General features: G+C 41.0%; 2 protein-coding genes across 2 annotated transcripts; both read right to left on the bottom strand.

Annotated features, from left to right (window-relative positions):
* Nucleotides 1-1,484: 1,484 nt before the first annotated feature.
* On the bottom strand, nt 1,485-15,737 carry LOC137588202 (vesicle-fusing ATPase-like). Its single transcript, XM_068305130.1, has 22 exons — nt 15,650-15,737; nt 14,735-14,820; nt 14,527-14,623; nt 13,932-13,971; nt 12,470-12,636; nt 12,273-12,380; nt 12,107-12,182; nt 11,565-11,720; nt 9,929-10,128; nt 8,699-8,864; nt 8,485-8,559; nt 8,174-8,361; nt 7,570-7,665; nt 7,331-7,487; nt 7,104-7,237; nt 6,919-6,985; nt 6,715-6,794; nt 5,581-5,715; nt 5,384-5,497; nt 3,165-3,220; nt 2,957-3,027; nt 1,485-2,501 (listed from the first exon to the last, which is right to left on the bottom strand). Exons 1-21 carry the CDS (start codon nt 15,659-15,661, stop codon nt 2,991-2,993), a joined length of 2,247 nt encoding a protein of 748 aa, XP_068161231.1. The 5' UTR covers nt 15,662-15,737; the 3' UTR covers nt 1,485-2,501; nt 2,957-2,990.
* Nucleotides 15,738-16,917: 1,180 nt separating this feature from the next.
* psmd11b (proteasome 26S subunit, non-ATPase 11b) lies at nt 16,918-25,114 on the bottom strand. The gene is made up of 13 exons (XM_068305211.1): nt 25,008-25,114; nt 23,900-24,001; nt 23,593-23,789; nt 21,835-21,892; nt 21,256-21,450; nt 20,318-20,462; nt 20,160-20,220; nt 19,703-19,765; nt 19,313-19,438; nt 18,315-18,350; nt 18,180-18,231; nt 17,952-18,094; nt 16,918-17,860 (listed from the first exon to the last, which is right to left on the bottom strand). The coding sequence occupies exons 1-12, from the start codon at nt 25,096-25,098 to the stop codon at nt 17,952-17,954; spliced, it is 1,269 nt and encodes a 422-aa protein (XP_068161312.1). The 5' UTR covers nt 25,099-25,114; the 3' UTR covers nt 16,918-17,860.
* Nucleotides 25,115-25,781: the final 667 nt, after the last annotated feature.

Here is a 25,781-nt window from a genome sequence, read left to right as displayed (position 1 = left end):
TATTCAATCTGAGGAGTGTTGTGGTGAAAACAACCAGAGCAAGGTAGCGCTCAAATTATACCAGTCTGAAAATAATTTACGGCTAAGGGCTCATTTCAAAATTTATGCATCAAAGTTGAATCAAGTTTTAACACGCTTAGTATTAATTCTAGTCTCATGAGCAAAGAACAAATCCGCCTTATCACTGTAGAAAAACAACAAAAACAGGGGGATATGATGACACGGAGACCAAAGTGCAGAGTAGGTTCTGCATCCTCCCATCAGCTCTATTCAGATGGTTAAAATTTAAAATTCTCTCCTCAGAAACCTGGAAACTGCTGATAACTGGGGAGGGACTTCATTTCCTGGAATCAAGGCAGTTGATGCTGAGTCGGCTGAATTGTGATTTTTTTTTTAATGCAAGGGGGATGATTTTAAGATCTGTGAGGAAATCCAGGTGTGATTTTTTTTTTTTGGAGTTCATGTGAGCAGCTTGGAAAACTTCATCAGGATCTGGATGTGTGTGCGCAAGGTGTGTGTGTGTGCTGAATGATGAGGATGGATGTAAGGATGTATATACAGATGGATGGATGTTCTGACAGTCCCACCTGTCTCCTATTGATTCCCCGCAACACAAATACTAATGACCCGAGGGCGCGTAGGCCTTCATCTCTTTGTGACATAGCTCAGCACTTGTGTTACTTTTCTCCACAGCCCTCCCCACCTGGGCCTACCTTCACTGTGTTCAGTTCTCTCCCACCTCTGCCCCCCTCATCTCCCGCTATATCCAAAGTTTTGTACAAAGTGAATAATTCCCTTTTTATTTTATAATCGTAAATGTTATGTTTTTATAAATATTATTTATTATACAATGTATATATCTGTATGACTGAACTAAGATTATATATTTGAAGAACAAGACCGTCTCGTGTGTTTTCTTTTATTGCTTTGCCAGCATTAGTACTCAATAAACACACAATACACAATAAATAGGAAATGGTTCAATGAGATAAATCATTCATTGATACGTTGATTATATACTGATTTCTATTCAATACCTGACACAACAGTAGATGTTTCAGTCACAATTCGTATGTAAAGCATTCATTTAATTATTTGAGCTACACGTGCCTTAATTGCCATGACCACACAGACGCTGTGATTTAATATGACTGGATCCTGCACACGCGCTGCAGTAAATTATTGCTCCACTGCAGGAAATAGTCCCCAATAATTGCACTCGTTACTCCAGTTACAGTCATTTTTCCTCTACAGTGCAGATGTTTGAGGAAATTACAGTCTTTTAAAAGCGGTGAAGTGTCGCACCGTAGTTTCTCGTGTGTCTCTGACCGGAAGTTGCCAATTTTCAGATTCACCATATAATCAGGGGCAACTTAGGAGTCACTCTCTATGACTTATAACTCGGATTATGATTAATTACAGAATTAATGAGTCATAAAGTAGAAGAATTACAACCAAAATCATCCAAGATCAGGCACTCCTGGTAGTTAGAAAAAAAAAAGCCTTTAATTCAATGGGATAGTATCATCAGAAAACACCAGAGTGTGTCCTTCAGGGTGTAAAGACAAGGAAACAGTTCTAATAGTGTTAATAAACAGCTGATTGATCATTAATCCCTTCATAGATTTATTGATTACTCATTAACAAATGTTTTATTAATATACACTCTGACAGTTTGTTTTGCAGTAACTCATAATCTCCTGTGTTAAAATACTGTCAGTTTTTGTCTAAACTGTTGAACAATCAGTAATTAAACTTCACAGACACTGCGGAGGTTACCCGCCAACATCTGAGTCGATTCATCAAAGCCATATTTCTGGTAATTATGAGTCAACTGCGCCACATCATAAATAAAAAACAGACGCTTATGATTTCAACATGCCCAGCCCATAATTATGAAAAGAACACTCAAGACAATTAAAACAGCTGCATGGAAGTGTTGGTGAAACAAGGTTCAAGTGTCTGTACTAAATCTCCCTCATTCGTCCGTGGAATTATTTATATGTAGAATCATTATAAATTTCTCATTAATTCCACAATTTCTTGTTAGTTTGAGAGTTAATTTATTCATAAAATAAAAAGGTTACAAACGAGCAAAAACACAAACAAAGTGAGATCTTTTAAGTCTTGGAACGATCAGCTTACAGATCAATCGGTGCGTATTGATAAGGCCTATTAAAACAAGCCGCGTTATGCGTGCACAATGCTAATTTTTGGCCTGTCTCTCAAGTTAGATCCCAGCAGACTGCAGGGTGCAGCACACAATGTTCGTCTTTAATGCTCCGTACAAATATACAACAAACCCCATTTATTCATATCTTACATATTCACAGAGCACCGAAGAGGAGGATGCTGCAGCACGGGGAGGCACAGTCAGCTCCAAGGATGGGGAAGAGAAAGGATGCAGACGGAGATGTTCAAACTGTCGCCCCGCTCATTTCCTCCTGCCAGCCCCCCCCCCCCCCCTCTTTTTTTTCAGGGTGCTTCCGTTCCTCCGGAACCTGAGTGAAGACAGACAAATAAAAGTGAGAGGAGAAAGGCAGGCGGAGGTAAACGTGCCGCCACAAGAGACCACCTGTCTGGTCGACCTATTTTTAGTCGCGCTACACACCAACCCGTACCACGAGTCTCTGAAGCAAAACTCTGGCTGCGAGTTTAAAAGATGTTTTCGATGTTCAATACCCTGGGCATCTGAGTTTTCCTCCAATCTGTTTGCCCAGATTGGAGCAAAACTCAGATTTACCTTTTTATAAATATTGAATTTCTTTGAGTCAGTTGTGATAAGGTGTAACACGGGGCATTATAATCAGGATAACATTAGCCTTACTACTGGGATCAGACTTTAATTCTTCACTTAGGGAGAAATCACAGTTTACAGAATTCTACATTAGCTCCACCTCGCCAGAGACAGGAAAATGAAGAAAATGCAGTCTGATGCAGGCAGCTGCGGTCTTACCGTTGAAGGATGCCTTTTTTTCCACTATGCGGCTCTAGATCATAGCAAAATTATTCAGAGCGGAACCCAGGCTGCAAGAAGGAAAAAGAAAGTGAATGAAATGATCTTTTTGTGTGAATGGACACAAGTAAAAACAGCAGATCTGTGTTCAACATCGTAGATGATCCCACAAAAAAGGTTGGGTTAATAGCAGGAATTGAAAACGTACCCTCCTTCTTCTTTCAGCAGACTCAAAAACTTGCCAACTCTGTAGCCGGGTTCCACCTAGAAGACAAAAACACAACTGGTTAGAATCACAGCCGTTGTCTTTACGAACAAACAGCTGCTTCATGTAATTTTGAAAGCGATTTTTTGAGCGATTGTCAAATGGTGGCAGGCCCCAGAGTTCGTGGGTTTGCGTCAACACGATCGGAGAGAGATGGGAAGGGCGAGAGGAAGCAAAATTAATGGAAACGTATGCAATAACTGACAGTAAGTCTCGAATCGCCTGTAGCGGTAGAGTCAGGACACCAGAGCAGACAGAATCATTGGAATGAAGCAAAAAAGATGAAGACTGAACTGAAAATGTTGTGGATGAGAGTGTGTGTGGCTGTGCGGCCGTTTACAGCATGTCTCGGCAAACACACATTCATACTTCTTCAGAGTTTGAGGGGGGGGTGTAGGGTGCAGAACATGGCTGCATTTGTGCATACCACAGCAATTACACAGCCTTCAGCCTCCACAAACAGGCAGCACATGTCATCAGTGCAGCACACACAAAGGATGAAGGGGGGGGGGTCAACCTGGTTTTTGTTTTTTGGTGGGGGGGGTGTTAAATCTGCATGGAAGAAACTTAAGCATCACTGGTTCATGCACTTCCAACCACACCGCTGTTCCTCGTAGATCTGGCTCTGCTGGGAATGTTCAAATATCATTGGGAATCTAATTCACTCCTGACAAGTTAAGCTTTAACTCCAGCAATGACATGTTGTGCTTCCATGAATTTGAGGGATTTGCCAGAGACCGATTTAAGCCAAAACACCCTGAATTTTTAGACCCTGATACGGATCGAGCTCCAGAATCACCAGATCCGATGATTCCCATAATTATAGCCCCCGTTGCATGTTGTGTTCCTTCTCATCCCGGTAACCGAGACGGATTTTCTGTTATTAATTTCTTGTCTACCGACCCAAACTGAGATCACTACAACAACAGGGTTATTTTATTATTATCTCAAGGTCTGGTTACTGTAGGAACAGATAGTCTTGGAGTCCAATTCATTTCTGATTAATCATCAAAATTAAAAGGGAACGCAGAGGACTATAAAACTCATCCTAATGACACAGATGGTATTAGAAAGACAACTAGAGGCGCATAACAAGTGATAACTAGCAGAACCCTTGTTACAAGCTAGTCCAATGGGTGTGTTTAGGTGAAAAAGAAAGAAAATATGCCTGTAAATTTTTTAAAATTCTTGTCTTTAATTCAAATCACAACACTGAAAAAAATGCTGCATCTCCCAGAGTGAAGGATGAGCAAACTTTACTTGTCCAACTGATCATCCAGTAATTTTGATGTGCGGGGTAAGTGAAGAAGTGTTTGGGCACAGGAAAAACACAAACATCTACACCAATAACAAAAAAAAAAAAAGTGGCCAAAAAACTTCAGAACTCCTGAAGGCACCTTTAAAGAACGTACTATTCTTACTTAAATGTATCAAACTTGAAGTTCATCCATCATCCATTCCCCTGACGGATGACTTGAATGTACCCTTAAACATACATGATGACTGATCTCAATTGAATTTATACGATCCAGGCTTCACACTAGACGCACGGAGCGTGTGTGTGATTCAGAACACATGGACGTGAGCTGTAAGGCGCTGGAGAACACGGTTTCGTAAGCTGTTTGTGAACTACACACGTACTGTATCCTTCTGCTCAACAAATCATCAGCAAAGCCACACGGGTTTTTCATTCCAGCTAACAGACTTTTTCAGTGACGGAGACAGATTGTGGCGACCATCGCGAATGCCAGCCAGATGTCGAGACAGAGGAGGGACGCCGGTGGTCGAGCTCAGACCGCTCTATCAGAAAAATAATAACACACACGCTGGGAAAACAGAAACTTCTGAATTGAAAGTGTCAAGTGATGAGTTGGTTATTGAAAGATGAGAATGTCTTGGTTTTGGCATCCCACCTTCTGCCTGACCTTTCTGTTTTCTGACACCGCTGGTGCATTCAGAGTCGCATCAACATTATATTTACCGCCATGTTTATAAGCCAGAAGAAAATATGATTTAGAGGGAAAAACATCGTCCAAAGTCAACCGACTGAATTCCTTTGGATCAATCCTCTGGGAACCAATAGCCTGCATATTATATTCATGGAGACGTGTCAGTGTGGCTATTTTGCTAACACCAGTAGAGAGAGACTGTAGTTTTCTCACCTGCACAGACATTTCGATCAACATGAGCAGCTTTTTAATGCCGATCCACAGACTTTGGCCCTTCACGGCTTCGGCTATGCTGGCCCGCTCCACGTCCTGAAAGCTGCCCAGCAGCTGCGGATTGAAAGCAAAAAATAAGAACACTAGAATTCAAGTACCAACAAAACCTCAGGTGGAAAAAAGGAATCGCGAGTCACCTCCAAGGCATCGACCAACTGCTCTCCCCTGGAGATGTTGGGAATGTGGATGGTGGTGCTGAAGGCATCTAACATCTCCATTTCCTGGAGGACGTCTTTACGGCTCGTAGTGCCGATGATCAGAAGCTTGCGACCCTGGAAGGAGAAGAGGAACAGCTTCAGATGATCGATCGTTACAGGAAGTTCCTAGGCAGCTATTTTGATGATTGTTTCATTTAATCAGTCATTCTTCAACAAAATGTGTTTAATATTTCCTCAGAAAGTATCTAGATGCATTGTTTAGTGGACATGTCTTGCGGTGAGAGCTAGGACCAACAAAATTGAGCACATTTATCAAATTTTGGTGCAATTCTGAGCAGAAACAGGTGATTTAAAGCGAGAATGGATGCAAACTAACGGTTTTGGAGAAGGGGAAGGAGGATAACGGGGCGGAAGACGACTGAGAAGACAAAAATTAACCGAGAAGAAAAACAAATGCGGCTCCACAAAGCCAACAAGTTGAAGGAGGACCTGGAGGAGACAACGAAGGCGGAGAAGCAGAGGAGTGGCGAGTAGATGGGGGGATTATGGCCGCCGGCTGCCCCCCCATGGCGAGGGGGGTTGTGATGCTGCATGCAGATGAGGTGCCACACAGGCGGCGGCGCTGCCAGGTCCTGGCTCTCTCACAGAGCCCATTCTCCTCCTCGTCCCCCTGGCCTCCCCCCGGCCCCAGGCACCCCGCTGGGCCCAGCGCTTTACAACCCCAGAGGAGCGCCGCAGCCAGGCATTCAGCACCAGCGCCACGCCACTTCTCATGCAGCCATATAGTGGGGCTATACTCTCATTCACAAACTCATCAACAGCAGATACATGCACGCGCAGACACACACACACACACACACAAACTGCAACCAAAGACACTATGAGAAATGGTTCTCTACCTCCACCACTCATGGTGAGCGCAACAGCGCTTGACCAAAACAGTTGCTAATGTCATATCCTCAAACACAAACGCTCACACACCCAGCCGACCTCCAACTATTCCTTACAGGACATTTATGTCAGCATCCGTAAGATCTGCTGCCCTCTTTCTGACAATGAAGGACTAGCAGCGCCCCAGCGAACGAGGCCAGCAGCTGAGAGCATCGTTTTTACCTTCGGAGGAGGTTTTTTCAGCAGCACCAGCAAAGCTTGCAGCACCAGGTTGGAGAAACGAGGGCCGATTGGGACGTAGTCTGACAGGAGACATGATTTTTTTGTTGTTGTTATTTTATGACTAATTTCCGACTTCATAATAAAACATAATTTTTATGAAAGTCATTTCATCAGCAGTAGGACAGTTTCTCTGTTTTTTTTTACCTAATAGACGCTCGATGTCGTCCACAACCACACAGCTCAGCTGGGACTTGTAAGCATCTTCAAATATCTACCACAGGGAACAGAAGGCCAAAGAGGTCTGAATGGAAATTGGACACACACTTCCTACACCTCAAAATTCTTAAATTTGACATCTTCGTTTTGAAGTGTTCTAAAGCTTAGTCTACCTTTTTTATGGCTTGGCATTTTGCTATCTCCGAGTGTCCGATCATCTTGTCGGGGGAGCAGATCTTGATGAAGGGGAACTGGGAGTCTTCAGAGATCTTAGCGGCCAGTGCTGTTTTCCCGCTGTTAGGTGGGCCTGTGGGCGGAGGTGAGAGAATCATCCGTCTATTGTCAGTCAAGATATCAACAGCCTTTCCACTTGGCCTAAATGACTTCCTGTGAGGCGTACCCTCCAGCAACACGGACACCAGCGGCGTGCGATCGCTGTTTTTCGTCTGCTGTACCAGGAGCTCCCCGTCCTCCATGACCGCCGACACCGGGTCGCCCCACCGGATGATCCCGTTCATGATGTAGCTGGCGTAGTCCTCCTGATTGGTGCCAAAGGCCTGAAGGGCAGGAGAATCAGGGATGTTAGCAGATGTTATTTTTCATAGAAAAGTAAAGAGATGGGGAGGCGAGGCGACTCACAGGTTTGATGTCGTTGTTCAGCGAGGCCATGAAGTCCACTCTGGTGACCTGGAGCTTCTCTGCCGTCTCGATGTTTACCTCCACTGTGTTACTGGCCTACAAATACAAACACAATCAAGTACACACACAAAGATGCATGACATTCAGTGACGTCAGTGACTCCTGCTCATTAAATCCATTTCACAATGCACAACACATTTAGATCGCGGGTCAGGAAACAGAATGCTCCCTCAGAGCAGAAAGGTCAGACGGGGAGGAGTAAGGAGGGAGGAGTAGGTAGTAGAAAACATCACAGCCGTCAGACATGTGGAAAGTCGCTTATCATCACCTTGCAATATCTGCTGCTCGGTGTGTGTCTGCGGGGGCAGAACATTTAACAAACGACAACAGATTGGGGCCTGTGCGTCTGATAAAACACTTACTGTAAGTGTGACACACACACACCTCATTTTATTTATAACATCTGATGCTCCCGAATAGGAAACTGATTCCTGATAGTTTTGTTACATCAGTATTAACTGCAAACTAAAACAAGTAACATCGCATCAGTAACATCATTCTGAAAAACTGATATGTCAGCCATGGGTTCCATTAGGCCTCTGACCTTGATGTGCCTGTTCATGGCAGTGGACTGTGCGGCCCTGACCAGCCCTTCCAGCTCGGCACCGCTGTAGTTCTTCGTCTCCACAGCCAGCTCCTTGATGTTGACATCTTTGGCAAGGAGGTCATTTTGACGCATCTTTGCGGTGTGGATGTGAAGGATCTGAATTCGTCCCTTTTCATCAGGTAACCCTTGAAAAGGATAAAGATGGAACTTAAAGCTTCAGAAATCAGAGTTCCAAACACGTCCTTTCCACTCCTACCATCCCTAGCATGGTTTTAACTTGAATACGAAACCTTATCTTGGATTCTTACCGATCTCCATCTTCACCTCCAGCCTTCCTGGCCTCAACAAGGCCTCATCTATCAGGTCAGGTCTGTTGGTCATACCTGGGGGGAGGGGCAGACAGATAGGTAAGGAGAGAGGACAGACGAAATGGGAGAGATGAGTCAGACAGAAAGAGTGTGTGTATGTGTGTGTGTGTGTGTGTGTGTGTGTGTGTATGTATGTGTGTGTGTGTGTACACACCTATGACCAGGATGTTGTTGAGCTGTTCTACCCCGTCGATCTTGGACAGCAGCTGGTTGACCACGGTGTCGTGGACTCCTGTGCTGCCCGCCATGCTGCCACGTTGCTTGCAGATCGCATCGATTTCATCGAAGATGATGATGTGAAGGCCGCTGTTCGCGCCGAGCTGCTCAGCCGACAAACAGGAACAGAAGAACCCAAAATCCACATTAATAAATCAAACTAGAAGGACTTCCAGAGCTTTTAAAGAGTCTTGCATCTCGCAGTAAGACTGGTTTAACTAATGTTCACTCAGTGGGACAGTTTCCTCACATATATATACGTTTAATACAGCTGCATAGCTAAAATCATGCAATCGAGGGTTTTTTTTTCACAGCCGTGAAGTCAAAGGACTTGGGGAGCAAACACTGGTCATGCATCGCCATGCTATTAAATGAAACACAAAAGGAAGCACAGCTGTCTACAAGCATGAGCTCGATCTCCAAAGAAAAGCTGCTGTTGCTTTGGGAATTCCGAATCCTGAATTTCTGCACCAAAAAAAACAAAAAACGTCCAATATATATTTGTTGGTTTTCTTGCAATAAGATGATGAAGACGCTGGTTGTACCCAGCATTCAATAATGACTGAGAGACAGATGAAATAAGTGGAGGAGCAGCCAGGTGGGGGGTTATCCCTCCATCTACGGACCTGTCAGTCTTAGCCGTAACATTCAAAGCAGGTGTGGAGCTGTGTTTATTACACACTGGACAGTGTGTGTGTGTGTGTGTGTGTGTGTGTGTGTGTGTGTGTGTGTGTGTGTGTGTTTGTAAGGAGTCAAAGAGAACCCAACCACTCATTAGGTGGTGAAGAGTGAGACTCGATGCTACTATCTCACCATCACTGCTGTGTTTCAATGTCCAACCTCCCCACCCCCCCCCACACACAGCCCCCCCACACACACACACAGCCCCCCCCCCCCAACACACACACACACACACACACACACACAGCAGAACTTGAACAGTTATTACAACATGTCTGGCTAAAGGGCAGATCTCTCCACTGCTGGACAAATGAGTTTTCTCTGTTTAGATAGATGAAATTCTTATCTGTGTTTGACGGGGTTAACAAGATCCTGATCTCTGAGAACAGAATCACTGACTTGTTATCTGGACTGTCAACTCATATGTTCTGAAAAATAAAGTCAACATTTCACATTTACAGTGTACAATGATGCGTCCTCTCCTCACCCTCTTCTGCTCATCCTCTGCATCAGCAAACAGTTTCCTAATGTTGGCCTCCGACTCTCCGACGTACTTGTTGAGAATCTCGGGGCCGTTGACGATCTTCGGCTCCCGGGCCTTCAGCATCTTGCCAATCTGTCTTGCCATCAGGGTTTTCCCGCAGCCTGGGGGTCCGTAAAGCAGGATTCCCTTTACGTGTTTGCAGCCTGGAGACAGATACACAACCAGAGAAATGGTTTGGGAGTCAAAGCTAGCACAGGCCGCTCAGCAAATATTCCCAACATTTAGAAAACTCATGTTGTTGTTAGATAAAAGTGACTCTGCAATCATTTGTTAAACAATCGATATCTGACTTTGACTTCTTGTCCTTGAAATAAAATGTTTTCTTCATGCAGATTGTTGGAAATGTTGATCAGCAGAAAAAAATAAAGAGTTTACATCTTTATTTAGTTTTTTTTGTTTTATTCCTTCCTCATGAAGATTGATGGCTCCAACTCGGAGCCCCCAACTCATCCAGGCTTACAGTACGGGTCTTTTGATGGCCTTTTGCACCTGCTGAATGACATTTAATCCACGCTAACTGAGAGGCCCCTGATAACCATCTGAACTGCCATTTGGACCTGCTGAAGGAAAAGCAGCCAGGATGACAGGTGGATGGGGAGGGGTGAAGGCGAGAGTGACATGGCCGCGTCGGGGAGAGAAAGCACTGAAGCTTGTGTCTGTCTGCTTCACCTCTCGGTTAGTAAAAGGGGAAACAAGGTGAGGCGCGTATGAACCCCACCTCTCCATCAGCACCTGCTCTCGCCGTGCCCCACGCCTGCCAATTACAGCTTCACCTTTAGCTGGACGCTCTATCGGGGCACACCATCTCATTACGGCCGCCAGCTGGCCACAGCCAAAGGCCAACTCCTGCACATAACCGACTGGGTAAAGGTCAGCTCACACACCGCCGGACGCCACCACTAACCCCCCCCCCCTCACCCTCTCTTTGCACCACGGCTGTGAGCTTTAATGCGCGCCGGATTTAAGTTGTGTTTGCTCTGGAGAATGTCGGAGGTCTTTACGGCTGCAAGGCCTCCAGTTGTAGGAGCGACAAATAGGACAGAACCAATTGTGTGCACATGTGTGTGGGAAGGGAGGGTTTCGTTTATGAGCCACAAAGAAGACATTACAATGAGCTGTTGTCCTTCACAAAGTAAATCATCGTGGTAATCTGACAGCTGTCAAAGAGCTATTAATGTGTGTGCACAGGGATTGCCATCAGGGGTTTTAATCACGGACCAAGACGCTGCTTCACTCTGCAATGACATGCCAATCAGATGAAAAATTCAGTTAATGGTTTGCCATAATGTTGATTCAAGGATTGAACGCAGGCTTGACTATAATAACTGAAAACAGTGATTACATTTGGAAGGTATTATCCATTATTCTGAGAAAGGCAATTCTGCTAAACACTCCTCACAATGCTGAAGACAACATAGGAGGATCTATGTGCACCTGTCGCTAGACAATGAGTCGATCGTGAGTCAACCCTGAGGTGGAATAACTGTTGGATCATCATCCGACCTGCAGCAAGGCTGCAGGAAAAGACACAAACAATGAATAAGTGATAGCAGGAAAAGAGAGAAAGAGGGAAACTCACCCATCTGTTCGACTATGTCTGGTGGGAACACTCGAGAAGCGAAGGCTCTGCGGAAAATGTCAGAAAACTCCTTGTCAAGGCCTCCGATGCCCATCTTCTCAAAGTTCCAGTCTGGGCTGATGATGGACTGGCGAGACTCTCGGGTTTTTGATTTCCCTAGAGGAAGTTGAAGGAAAAAAATTTTACTTTTGCATGAAGATACTTAGATAAATATCCTCGTAACTGTTATCACAATAACAGTGATTGATCAGAATAGTATTTGGAAGGCGAAGTAAGGCAAGTAAAATGTGTGATGGGTGCCCCCTTGTGGTTTTAGTGTTATTCTGCAGTCAATGAAGGGTTGGAAAGGTGTTGGCAGCGCACCATCATCCATTAATATTCAGCTTTGGCAGAGTAAAATAAAACATAAATAAAAGGTATTGTGCTAAAGTATGATGAAAAGATTTTGTATACTACATGTTCAGAATCTTTCTGAAGACCGGGATCAGTGTTTTCTGTAAAGCCAGTACAACTAACAGTAATATGAGCTGTGTGTCACTCACCAACCAGAGTCATGGATGAGCTTTCTGACTTCTCAAAAATCACCTGACTGTTTCCCAAAAGCAAACCAATATCAATCTGAGGATGGAAACAGAATTAGATTGGAAAAGTTCATAAAACAGCGCAATCAGTTCATTTTGCCTCAGTGACAGATTGTTCTCCTGATACCTTTGCTTTCTTGCCAGAAGTATGCTCTCCCCTTAGGATGCTGGGGTCCATGGCCTCAATATCCTTTATCAGCAAGCCAAATAACTTATCACAGAAACTAAATGCCAGCTAGAGGAGGGAAAAATTACATGAAATACACCAAACAAAAAGAAACATTCAAATAAAGTCAGTTGTAGTCCACAATACATTCAGAGCACCTGCTGGTTGATGCTGAAGGCCTGGTTGTTGAAGTGCTGGAGGAATTCGTTAGCCATTAGGTCTGTGTCATAAGGATTGCTGTCCACATTCTTTTTCTGAAGGAAATCAATTTCCACCGTCATGCTGCTTATACACTGCTTGGTCTTATCAAACTTGTAGTTTGTCACTACAAACAGGAAAAACAACAATGGGTACCAAGTTTCATATATCGGCCTTTCAAATGTAAAGAGATGTCAAACCGATTTTTAAATCAGACGTTCTTCTAGTATTACAACAGATTCTCTTCATGCATTTTCCAATTCAGTTTTTTTTCCTCTTTAATTAGATTAATGAAAGCAGTAAAATCACTTCTATTCTGTTTTTCACAGCCACCAAGCAATCCAAGTGCAATGCAACCCCTTGGCCTGCAGATACTGCAACTTTTCCTTTTATCAAGCGCTTCACTTATTTTCAGCGCATTGTTTCAGTGCTTCAGAAAGTTTATTCTATCACAAACAGCTCAACAAAGTATGGAGAAGACATGGAGAACACTGTGCTGATTGCTGCACCTACAGATGAAACATCTTTTGGTGGCAGCCGTGTGATGGTGTGGGGTGGCATTTCTCTCACTTGAAAAAGAAGGCTTGCCATCATTGGAGGTAATCTCATTCCACATCTACACAATCTGGGACCAAATTGCATCCAAGAGGATGATGCTCACCCCCACAAAGCGAGACTATCAGAGATTACAACCCCTGGCAAAGTGATGGAATCGCCAGTGTCAGAGGAAGTTCAGTTGTTTAATTTTATAGAACAAGGAGCACATCACTCACAGATATGATAAAAAACTAAAGTCACTTCAAATGGTAAAATATCAAGAAAAAAATTGTGGCAGTCAACAACAGTTACCGATACTTTCTTAGACCAAGATGAGGAAAAAAAGATTTTTTCTACAAAATTAAACAACTGAATGAAAATCCTCAGAGACTCCAAACTTTAGGAATGGAGAGGATGAAATGGCCTTCAAGCAGTCCTGACATCAACCCCTTTGAACACATGTGGGATGGATGTACCGTTCGTGCCAGAGTGACCAAGATAACCATGTTGGCTGACTTGCACTAAATGCTGGTTATTGCATCAAGTGATCTGGCTGGTGACATGCATGAGGAGGAGATGTCAGGCTGCTGTGGCTATGTAGACTTGTTACAACAAAAAAATAATGCACCAGACACAAATTTCCTTACATTTTGTGTTGCTTATTTATAGAAGCACTAAAATGTATATACTGGTATTACTGAGCCACAATAAAGGAGTGATGCCATTCTAATAATTTTTGTGTCAAAGACAATCAACAAAATGAATACCACACAAAAAAGGAAAATTAAAATAAATGATCTTTTTTTAATATACCAATAAGTAAATTATAACAAAGGAATAAAAATATGCAAACCCCTAATCAAACGTTACAAACAGGAAACTTACCTTCAACCTGTTGTCCAATGGACAGACCAGCCCATTTCCTCTGTGAAGAAACAAGACAAGCTAATGACAAACTTCCACATGTGATTGCTTGTGTTGTATTAGGACATCTTACAGCAAGGACGATTATGACTGGTTACTATCTAACCAGATGAAAGAGAACTACACTTAAAAGAAACACTACTTTTTTGACAGTGATGTTAGAGCAACGTTCCTCAGCAGCATTTTACTACATTTACTCTATCCCTGATGACTGAGCTTTTAAGACGGTGGCCAGTGATGTGGTGAAATAAGACTGTCTCAAGGAGGTTGCAGTAGTACCTGTGTGTTGTTGCGGCTGGCAATTTTACAGATGGAAGGAAGAGCAGGCAGAGACACGAAAGGCAAAAAGGGTAAAAAAGCAAGAACAGAGAGAATCTGACAAACACAAAGATCCGTGCAAAGAGCCGACAGAAAACCACACAAGCTAAAAAAACAAATCTTCAGGACATTTCCGGGTGAAATACTTCAAAAATGTGGAAAAGCAATATGTTCATTGTTGCTTTATTGATTGTTATTCATTTATTGTGTGGAAGGGGATATGACATAGTGAGCTGACCTGCGGCAGACTGAAGCCGATGGCCCCACAGTTAACACTGGGATGCCTCTTCAAGGTAAACACGTACTTGTGGGCCTGGTTTCGGACTGTCACGTGTCTGCATTAAAAAGAAAGCATTAACCAAGATGATGCTGTTCTTCCTTGTCTTCTGAAGCCACAAAATGTTTGTTTTCCAAGGATGGTAACAAACAGAGGAAATCCAACTCACTGTTCAAACTGTGGCTCCTTCTCATTGATGACGGCGCAGTTGGTCAACGACAGTTCATCTGTTGGGCAACGAGCCGCTTCCATAATCTGGAAAAAGGGAAGAGAAAAAGAAAACAGTGACTCCACTGAGGAATAAATAGAGAGATCTTTGAATGAAAAGGATTTACGGTGATCTCTAATAGCAATAGAAGTGTGAAGTCTTTCCTTTGTACCACAGATTGCATAAACAACATTCTTCACATCGTTTCCATGTAAACAGATGAAACTTAAAGCATCAACTCGGCATAAAAAAGCTCCAGCATCTAAAAGGGAAACTATTAATGACGGCAGACTGGAAAAAAAACGGTGTTAAAAACCCATTAGCAGGGCAGACAACAGCACAAGAAGGGCTTTGGTTTATATGCATTGTGTGGACATACTTCATTGCCTCAGTTAGCTTGAGGCATCCACCTCACATTTGTCGATCGTTCATCTTATTTCAGTGCACTTATAGTAACGCTATTGGTCAATTAATGGCAATTAATGATGATTTTAGCCTGTTCTACCGAGAAATGGGTGGAAATTTAAAGTTGGAGCTAAAATTACAGACCTCAGCAGCATGTTTTTAACATTTGGAGCCATCAGCACGAAACATGTACCGAGGCTGTTTCTAAAACGAGCTGTACTAGATGTTAATAAGTAGCAATACATGTCAGCAACATTTCGACTGGTCATGAGGTACTTCATTCCTCTTCCGGACTGACAAGGAAGTTTTGAATGACAAATATTTCTGCTACACAGGCTAGTGCTATGCTAGCTCACAAAATGTGTAAAAAAAGCTCTACTCCTTTGTGTAAACAAAACTTTTTGTATTCAATTCCTTCCGTGCGTGGTTCATATGCAATTGTACTCTAATACTGGCTTCAAATAAACTCACCCGAGCGGTCATCTTTGTGTTTTTGCCCCGGTTTCAAGTGCAATTCGGAGTACAGTAAACGTTGACAGAACAGCCGAACCGAGTGACGTTTGGGAGGCGGGATTTCCGGTCATACCGTGACGCCATCACGCAAAGGACTCGAGAGAGAACGTGATTGGAGGGACTGCCTTGGTTTTGTTTTTTCGTTAGAAAAGTAAGACTTTTGTTTGTTCTCATTTTGGGCTATTGGACCGCGGACAAATTCAGATTAGGGGAAACATGCATGAAGTCAACGATGACAACAAATCTTATTTAGAAAAGTCCAACAATGTTGACGTTTTCTTCTATTTTTCTGCTCATATCTTATTCTTTTTAAAATATGTTGAAATGTTTTTATTTTAAAAAATTAATAAACAAAATAAAAATAATAGAAAAATATTACAAAATATATCAAAAAATATATATACAGTGAAAAATAACAAATTCAAAATAGGTGGATTAAATAAGAGTTGGAAATAATACTTTTCATCTTATGCTGAAAATTTTTATAGCAATAGATGGTATTACATTCAAATAAAAAAAATCTCTTCATACTTTGTGTGCTTTTTAGCTTTTGAATAAATGCAATAGTTAAACTATTTCAGCACACGCTTTCTTTGGTCGACAGTTAAAATGTTTAAAATCTGTGGATGCATACACTTGCATTAATATTTCTATAATGTAATGTCAATATCCTGTAAGTCAAAAAACAATGTAATATGATGTTAATACGGTCACATTGACAGCCTGCTCCTTTAGAAGTAAATACTGTTGGACATAAGTCATAGAAAAATTTGTCTTGAGGAGAAAAGCTTGTGGCACTTGTTTGACCACCTGGTTTTGGTTTATTCCAAGAGGAAAAGTATTTGTAAAACAAACTGATGTCCACTTAATTTGAATTGATAATGACTTGAGTAAACATCTGTGCGAAACAATAAAAATGTAAGATACTTTTGTAATGCAATTTGATGTGGTGTGAAAAATGTAGCAGCAGGAGGAAGATTTGGGTAAATTATGTATATTTAAAGATTTAAAGCACAGAATTACCAAAGAAGTAGCAATCTTTCATCGAGTCTGAAGTATGTTGCTAATTACATATTTTCAGTATTGTATACATTTAATGGGTATCAACCCTCATCTCAAGTACAATTCAACATTACCATCATACTTACACCAACTACTATAGCTGAGCGCCCAAAGAAATATGAAATTACCCTCTGCAATTTTTTGCAAGAGACAAGACAAAATCCTTAAAATACAAAATATTTATTTTGAAAATGTCTTTATAAGAGAAAAAAAATCAAAACCATACAAATTGTTTGGTTACTAGCATACCACTCTAGTGCTAGGAACGAACAATGGTGAATTGTTCACTGAGGGGTAACTCAGATGCTCAGAACCTCTGCCCTTCAATTCTATTTTACACCCAAACAGAGGCAAACAGAAGCGCCAAAAAAATGGCACTAGTGGTGAAATGGCATCCTGTCTGTTCCAACAAATTTACATTAGCAGAGTGGGCAGACATGTGGCAACCTTCTGATTAACTGTTTTTTCAAAAACAAAAACACAAAACCAAAAACAAATAAAATGAGTTTTAATACATAAATGAAATACAGTGGGTACTTCACTATTGGCATTGATATGATGAGGATTAAAATAAAAGCTAGAGGGAGCTCTTTGACCAAAAGTCAGAATCCCAAGGAGTATCCCAACCTTCCAAAAACTGAACAGTGTGCTTCTGAAATTATGGACAGGGAGGAGAAAGCCTCAGATCTGCATTCCAGGTCGGTAGCAGAACAGAGGCAGCAGAGGTCAAAGTCACACCTTTGAGGTTGCAGTGGAGTCGGCTCAAGACTTGGTGAACCGGACTATATAGCAGATATAAACATATATGTATTCTTAAATGTTTTAATCTTTTTATTGTGGTTGTACAATATTCCCTGATGGGCCTGACTTGGCCGCTGAGTGTTATACAGAATCCTGAAGAGATATCAAAATTAAAGAAAAGAAAAACATTCAAGAGAAGTGATGAAATTGTCCTTTGTGGGAGACGAGGGGGAGTTTGATGGGGGAAATCCTGTTTGTTGCAGTTTGTGGGACTTTTCATTGCCATCCCTTGTCCTGTTTTTAAAATGTTACACACGCTGGTCAAACACACACAGTTCCTCCATCACACTGCCACGGCAATTGGCTCTGTTGGCAAGAACGAAAGAACACATTTACTAGAGATAAAATAAAGACCAAACATTCCAGTTTTCATCTCCCATTCCTTTTTTTTTTATACCTATGTTAGCTTCTTGGCTTTGTTGTAAAGTGAATCCACAACTTTGCTCATGTTCTGAATTGTTTCCAAGGCTGCTTCGTATGTTTTGTCCACTGGGGGCTCCTCAAATATGATCAGGACGCCTTCACCTTGGTCAAGGATTCCTGAAGCAGTGTCAGAAAAAAAATCAGATATGCCTGAAGATGTTTGCTGTGCCTCTGAGGTGTGAAATATCTCATGTTTGTTTACCGTGAAACTTTTTGTCCAGAATCATCTGTGATAATTTCCTCTCCACATCTCCCTATGCAAAGAAGAAATAATAAAACCATATTTTAGGTGATAAAAATGATCATCATAACACTGAGCAACTGCAAACATACATACCTTTGAAAGTTTGATTAGACCCGATATGTGTTCTATCTGAAAAGGAAAGGATTGGAAATTCAGGATTTTACAGTATAGAAACAGCATTCAAGTAAAATGATTTCTAGGCATTTAAAATCAGGAAAAATACAAATCCCAGCAGGACTGCATGGGGGGGGCATACTCTACTACTAGTTAAACAATATCCTGTCACACTCCTGTCTCAATAGGCTTTATGATGGCACACTCATGGGCAGAAAAATAATGAGGCAAACGAGATTAAAGTGAAATCAACATTTTCACAGTATTTTATGTATCATCTGTGGGTATTTTAATATGAGATAGTCTTCATCATTTAGAAGAGCGGCCAGAAAGTCTAACAATATACTGTGTCAGCAGTGTTCTGTGCTACTAGATGTCCTACTGGCTGATCCGTCCCTGAAATTCTCCCTTATGTTCCGCGTGGGGTTGAGATGTGGGGAGTGACCGGACCAAAGTGATGCTAACTGAACCGACAGCTCAAACCACGACCGTTGTCTTTGCCGTGCCGCTGCTTTGTGGGTAAAACGAACTCTCATCTTTGCAGATCTGGAACTAACTTTTCAAATAATATCTTCTTAGCATTAATTAATTTTCCTTATCACACTACCACCAGAAGAAGAAAACACACCCCCTAATGCTATAGCCCCGCTTTCATGTTTCTCAGTGCTGGAGGTGGATTCTGGGTCATATTTTACACCTGTATTAAGGGAGCGATCTGGATCACCTTGCAGCTCAAAATGTGATTCATCGCTGAGCTACTTTGACTTAAACAGGTACGTGAAGTTCAGAACATGCTGACACAGACACGATACACGCGCTTTTGTGTTTTATTGCAAAAAACAATGTATTTACAGGGAATCTACCGAGGAGTGCATTAGCACAAACAGACAACACAGACATGAAAAAAAAATTTACATTTGGAACCTTTTATTATATATAACATTTTATGTTGCTACAGTGACAACTGACAACTTTACCTGTACTCTGGAAAATGGTTCAATAACTCGAATGAGGTTCTGTTCCAGCAGGTTGTCATACAACTTAGCCAGGTGAGTGTTGATGATCGGATCATCCCTCAGCTCCGCTCTGTACTCTGTTAGGGCCTGAACAACACACAACTTTAATTTAGAATCACACTTGAGCAACACAGTACAAAGCAGGCAATAAGTAAGCCAGCACACTACAAAGAGGAATAATTAAGAGCCATTATATCATCAGTGGGTGAAATCGTCCAGTATGACAACAACTTGAACCTGATTTCTCTGGGTGCTGCACACAAATCAGGAAAAATAATAATTACAATAGCCTACTTGTTGTTCGCGTTGTCGCTTTGATATTGTTAGACTATTCAGGGAGTGGTTTCTTACCTTTTCAAAATCAGCTAATGATCTGTTCTTGCTGGCCTGGGCGACACACTTCAGCGCGTCTGTCTGTAGACGGATGGTGATAATAGGAAAATCAAAATGTTATTTTGCAGAAATAAGCTCAAAGAAAGAGTTAACACAGAATGGAGAAGGCTCCCCAGTAGTGAAGGTCATTAACTTAAAATGAAGTAAAAAAAACAAAAACAAAAAGAGTAAGACAAGGCCAAAGATATTTGTTTTCCATCTACAGTGTTTCAAGAAGGAATTTTAAACACTGGAAGGAATGTGCGGAATGTCCTGCCCTAAAACTTGTACTTCATATCAAGAGCAGGATCATTTATGTTGCATTCCCATGTATGATCACATTAGTTGTGAAACAGTAGAAATATTCAGGAAAAGCAAAAACAAGAGATTTCCTCTTAAGTCCATCTGTACCAACTACAACATTGACTACACCAACCTGTCGGCCAGCGTATCGCAGGGCCAGTTTACCACTGATCAAGGCTTGAACCTCTTCTGGTCTGAAACAGACACATGAATCATTGAATGAAGACATTAATAACCACATATAAACTTAATAAATGCCGTGAAAACACAGTATGTTGACTTTCTACTCACAAGTTGAGAACGATTTTGCACAGAAGCATGTATTTGAGTGCTGTGATTGCTCTGGGGCTGTCTATAGAGTCGTAGCCCTCAAAGGCCTCAAAGAAGTAGGAGTAGGCCGTCTTCCAGTCCTTCTCCTCGGCTGCATGGATGATCCCTGCAACAGAGATGATACAACATGAGTTACCTTCTACAGAAAACACTTGGCATCAGTCATGAGAAATAGCAAAACAACTTGATAAACTTCCTGGGATGAGGATAATCCCTCATGTGACTCAACGATAGATTAACATGCAGTTTTTCCACACTGTGCTGAGAATTCATGAATAACTTTGATTTTATCAAGCCTACTAGTTCCTCTGCCTACACACTGGCAAACAAAGTGTGACTGGGATGGTTACCTGCATAAAATGAGCTGAGTTACTGGGGAAACCACCATGTCGTGCGTCATGGGGTTTGACTCAATAATTAGAACATGTTAACTTCCCTTGAATTCTTTATGTGTGGGAATACTCCCCAAAGTGTTATGAATCACAAAAGTACTAAAACATAACCAGTCAAAATTCCCACTGCATTTATCATCACTCTGATCGGGTATGAACACTGCCGTATAGTTTTAAAATGTATTCATACCAGGCAGGTTTGGAATAGCAGCTGCATTTTCCCAAACCCTAAAGATTCCTTTGAGGTATTTTGACAAAAATGAAATGACTGCTAAAAGACTACAATTTAAGATAATTATTGTTAGACTAGAATAAGAATCATCATACAGTAATAAATTAACCACTTTTTAGTATTTGAAGGTTATTTTTACACAGTATGATGCTTATAATACCAACAATGATTTATTATGCTATCAGGAAATCCTTCTGTTCACTGGTATGATAAATTCTACCTTTCAAGTAACCAACACACAAAAACTGGAAGTGAGAAAAGGACACAAATCTGACCTGACTGCATGTCAAGAGCTGCCTGAAGTTTGGGAGGACAGTAAATGGCGTTGGCAGTGGTCCTGGCGGAGGTGAGGGCTGCGCGAGCCTTGGGTAGGTTGCTGAGAGCATGGTATGTCTTACTTTCAAGCAGCTGAACTTCTACCAGAAGAGCTTTGTCATCCATCTTTTTCAGTTCCTGGAGCAACTGGGAACCTGAAGGAAAGAGGACAAACAACCATTGGTATCATGTGATTCAACTAATGTAGCTAGAGGACAGATGTAAACCTGTAGTCCTAGCATATGCTGTTCTCTCTTTCTTTCATAGAGGACAAACTTCACAAACCCTTGCTTTCAAGTTACATTAGTCACATTTTAATAAGGACCACATATTTTATGAAGGCAACTATTAAACCTGCTACTCATAGGTTAAATAAAATCTCAATTAAAACTATGAAAGTTTTGTTGCTGCTTGCTGAACTATAAAACTTCTGGTGAATATTTTAGGTCCAATAGCAATGCCTGTGAATTTGAAAAACTCTGAAGATAGAGGCTATCATTTACAAAAAATATTAAGAAGTCATGTCTGTAAACACTTACCAAGGGCCAAGGCCTCCTGGTATCGTTTAGTGTCAAAATAGAGTGAGATCAGTCGTGCCTGAGAGGAGAAAGAAGGCTGTTAGACAAGTAGAGATCTGCTTTGGTAATCTTATGACCTTGTGGTAAAGAAAAAGAAAATGCAAGAGAGTTCAGAGTCAAGTCCTACTATTTCAGACTTTTTTTGTTTAGTTAATTTGCTTAATCTTTTCACTAATGTGATTGACCTCCACAGAATATTTTCCAAGTTTGAATAGGCCAATTATTCAGGAAAAATTCCATTTTGCTTGTTTTCCAATTTATCTATTTCATTTTGTACCCACACAGTACCTAGTTTCCCTCTAAAAACATTGATGGAAATCAAGATTGAAACGTCTACATGAAAACATATTTACAGGTTCAATATTCAGAGATTATATACGACAACAATCCAGCTCATTAAAAAATGACAACAAATGTACCAGATGTAGTGACGAGTTAATTTCGATCTGGTATCACTGAGCAGACAAATGCAAACAGAAAGCCAGCAATAAGAACATGATGCTTCTATAACTATAACTTCAAAACTTTTAACCATCTGATAGTTCTATTACATTCCTTGACTGTATGTTTAAGTACCATGATGTCTCAGCGATAGTTCATACATTTACTGGAATGCTTTTTTAGAAAAAGTACCAAAAATAGAATGCAAACCAACACTTATAAAAGGTGGATCTCACCCAAGCATATGAGAACATATTTCTCTCACAGCCTTGGCTCATGTTACACACAAGGCTGTTAAAAAAATTTTTATTTTCTTCCTATCACATTACTTATTCTGGGAGGCTGGAGACAAACTCTAGCTGGTCTGAAAAACATACCTCTACTAAGCTTCAAGTCATTCATACATGGTTTTCTTGTGCACATTACACCTATTTATATAGAAATACACAGATTTGCTGCGCCAGTAATTCAGTCAAAGCCCCCACATATTCCAGGCTGTGAATGTGACAGTGCTGCCAGTCATTTGGCCGTGAAGCCCACTTCGACTTCTGTAGCAGAATGATGTCAGAATCTTTTACCAGATACATGCAAGAATCTGTTTTTCACTTTCTCAGCATTTCTGTTTCACTTTCTCATTCTTCAGTCATACTTAAATACTTAAAATTTCCTATTTTCGTTTGGTTGTAATCCAAAGCAGCAAGAACACATAAAAGATTCACTAAAACTCCCACTCTTTGAGCCAGAAAATGTTAAATTTAATCCTCTACACAGCAGACGCTTTATCTGAGAATATCCCTTTTGGTTTCTCTTTTGTTAATAATCATGAACCGCGTTGCACGTACCAACTACGATCAGGTAACAGGGTCAATAAATCCACTGTTGGTGATAGCTTGGTCACTATTTTTGGCCTTTTCACATAACGCAAAATAATTACTAATAATAATTATTTTACTTAATTGTAATTGTACTTAATAATAATTAAGTACAATTACATTTTAGCCTCATCAGCAACCAAGTTCCAAAACAGATAGCAAATGATTAACCTTGAGTGGCATAATCTGGGAGCTACAAGTTGTTACAAAACTTTCTGACAAGCCTAAAACCACTGACGAATCAATGTCATCAAACTCCTCCTCTGATGCTTTCATTCAGACATCACAGGGTTGAGTTCCATTTGAATTCCTTACATTTCAGTGAATTAACTTTGGCTACTATGTGGGATTGATTTACATTTATGGTTTTAGACTGTAACTGTAAACACATATAAAACCTCCTTACCTCCAGAGCCTGTCGTAGGAAGGTTCTCTTCTCAGCCTTGGCCCACTCAATGCATTCAAGACATAGCTCAACCTCCTGACCTGTTGCTGCCTCCATGTCAAGAAAGAGATCCAATAAAGAGCGGACCAGCCGGGCTGCCTTGGCCTTGCTGATGGAAATCAGGAAAGGCCTTACAAATTTCAGCAGACCCCCTAGCTCTGAACACCAAACAGAAATTTAAATACAATTACTTATGTCTTCGTGTGTGCTTATAGACTGTAGAAGGAAAATCTGGCACCAAATTAACATCAAAGTGGGATTTCATTACCTGCAGCCTGTCCTGTTTTGGCCAAGAGTGTTCCCAGTTCCAGGATACTCTGTTCTTTAACCCTAACAGCTTCCTCATCATTTTCTTGTACATCTCTCCTCACTGTTAAAAAGGCAGGCAACACATAGACATCATATTCAATCAACAGTACACCATCTCAATTTAAATCAGTATTGAATAGACACACCAGTTTTCTGCAAATATGGTTTAGCTTATTAAAAAAAAGTCAAAAAAGCAAATTCTTCATGTCTGAACAACACTCCAAAATAATTAATTTACACTTAAATTATAAATAGGGGTGAAATGCATCAAATAATAATAATATATCAATTCAATCAATTAAAGGACTTCCTTTTACTAACTTGTAGAAAAAAATCACCCATACTGTTCTGTCAAAAGCTAATTAATACATGACACACTTAAAACAAAATCATGCTTCAAAATATTAACAAGTAAGAGGCTTAAAGTCAACATCTTTACTGCTCATGTGTAAGCTGTAGTAGTGACAAGGCAATTTCAAATCAGTAATTCCAATGTAAAATGTGTCTACAATTATTTATTATCCTCTCCCCATTACTTTCCATGTAGAACACAACCTTAACACGAGTCACACAGCCATTTATTCATAACTCTGTCACTGATAGCTTAATAGGCTGCAGGTATTTTTGCCTGTCAGAAAGCTGTCCTTTACTTCTTTGGATGACATGAGTTAAAGGCTTTTGACAACAATGACGTTAGCAACAATAGCATTCGCGCGAACGGTACAATGTTAAGTACAGCTAATGTCAACTAGCTAGGAAAATGTGGTCATTAACGAAAAAACACAAAAACCCCGTACAACCAAACGCTTTCGAGTGATTATAGCTAGTACACATTTCACGCTGGGGCCTAAAGTTAGCATAGTTGCTAAGATGCTAACTCTTTCTATCTACTAGCAGTTGCCGTTACCCACCATTCAGCAGTGAGTCAGCACGGCACACCACCGGCTCTTGCTATGGAACGCCACTAGCTAACATGCTAGCCTCGCTGCCTGATACCGACTGAGAAAAAACACTTTTAAGTTGTCAGCGGAATAGTGTCCATCTCAAAAACCTACCCGAACACCTACCTATAGAATGGAGAATGTCAATCGAGGCGTCGCGGTCCGTGCTAATGAGAGACTGGGCTCTCTGAAATTCAACCACTGCTGCAGCCGCCATCTTCCTTTTTCAAAATGCTGCTGAATGAAAATTGCGTGCTGACACTACGTTACTTCGCGTATGCGACGTCATCGTTACATTTGCATGACGGGACTTTAAGGCATATGGGAAATGTAGTCTTCTCAAAAAAAGGGTCATACATTTATACTAGCTCTTCTCCTTCCTACAAATATTATTTGATGGTATACATTAAATGGTTGTATGTTTGACACAAGATCCATAATATTACAATTATATAATATTTTATATTTTGTGCAGTTATGTTTTTGAGAATTAATTATTATGAGATCAATAGTGTTTCCATAAAAATTGAAGTACACATAAATTTGCTTGTTTAGTGTCTTGCGCATCTGAAGATATAATAACTTTGGAGGCAATAAATCCTACGAATTTTAGGATTCTGATCAGTTATTTCAAGTGAAAAATATCAAAAACTATACAGATCAGTTAAATATAACATCAAAATATTGGGCTTAATGCTCTGCGTCTATCTGTGTAGAATGGTTTTACACTGATAGGTCTAATGTGTAAGTGGCTGATGTCTAACGCTGAATATAACAAAACAAAATGATTTAAATGGGGGAGGGGGGAGGTGACAATGGCGGGTTACCACAATTAATAATGGAGCGCAGACACGTGCAAAACCTCGCCAAGAAATATCGTGTAATATCATATAGTTTATT

The sequence above is a fragment of the Antennarius striatus genome, chromosome 21 (assembly GCF_040054535.1).
Source record: "Antennarius striatus isolate MH-2024 chromosome 21, ASM4005453v1, whole genome shotgun sequence".
Lineage (NCBI taxonomy): Eukaryota > Metazoa > Chordata > Actinopteri > Lophiiformes > Antennariidae > Antennarius > Antennarius striatus.
This window is presented reverse-complemented; position numbering and strand designations above follow the sequence as displayed.

Coding starts and splice junctions, on each gene's coding strand:
- LOC137588202 (XM_068305130.1), bottom strand. Junction 14,624..14,734: donor AAGGAGCCACAGTTTGAACA/GTGAGTTGGATT, acceptor TTTTTAATGCAG/ACACGTGACAGTCCGAAACC. Junction 7,488..7,569: donor TGAACAACGACATCAAACCT/GTGAGTCGCCTC, acceptor CCTGCCCTTCAG/GCCTTTGGCACCAATCAGGA.
- psmd11b (XM_068305211.1), bottom strand. CDS start 25,098: ATGGCGGCTGCAGCAGTGGTTGAATTTCAGAGAGCCCAGTCTCTCATT. Junction 21,451..21,834: donor CCAGGAGGCCTTGGCCCTTG/GTAAGTGTTTAC, acceptor TCTTTCCTTCAG/GTTCCCAGTTGCTCCAGGAA. Junction 20,221..20,317: donor TGCAAAATCGTTCTCAACTT/GTGAGTAGAAAG, acceptor TGTCTGTTTCAG/ACCAGAAGAGGTTCAAGCCT.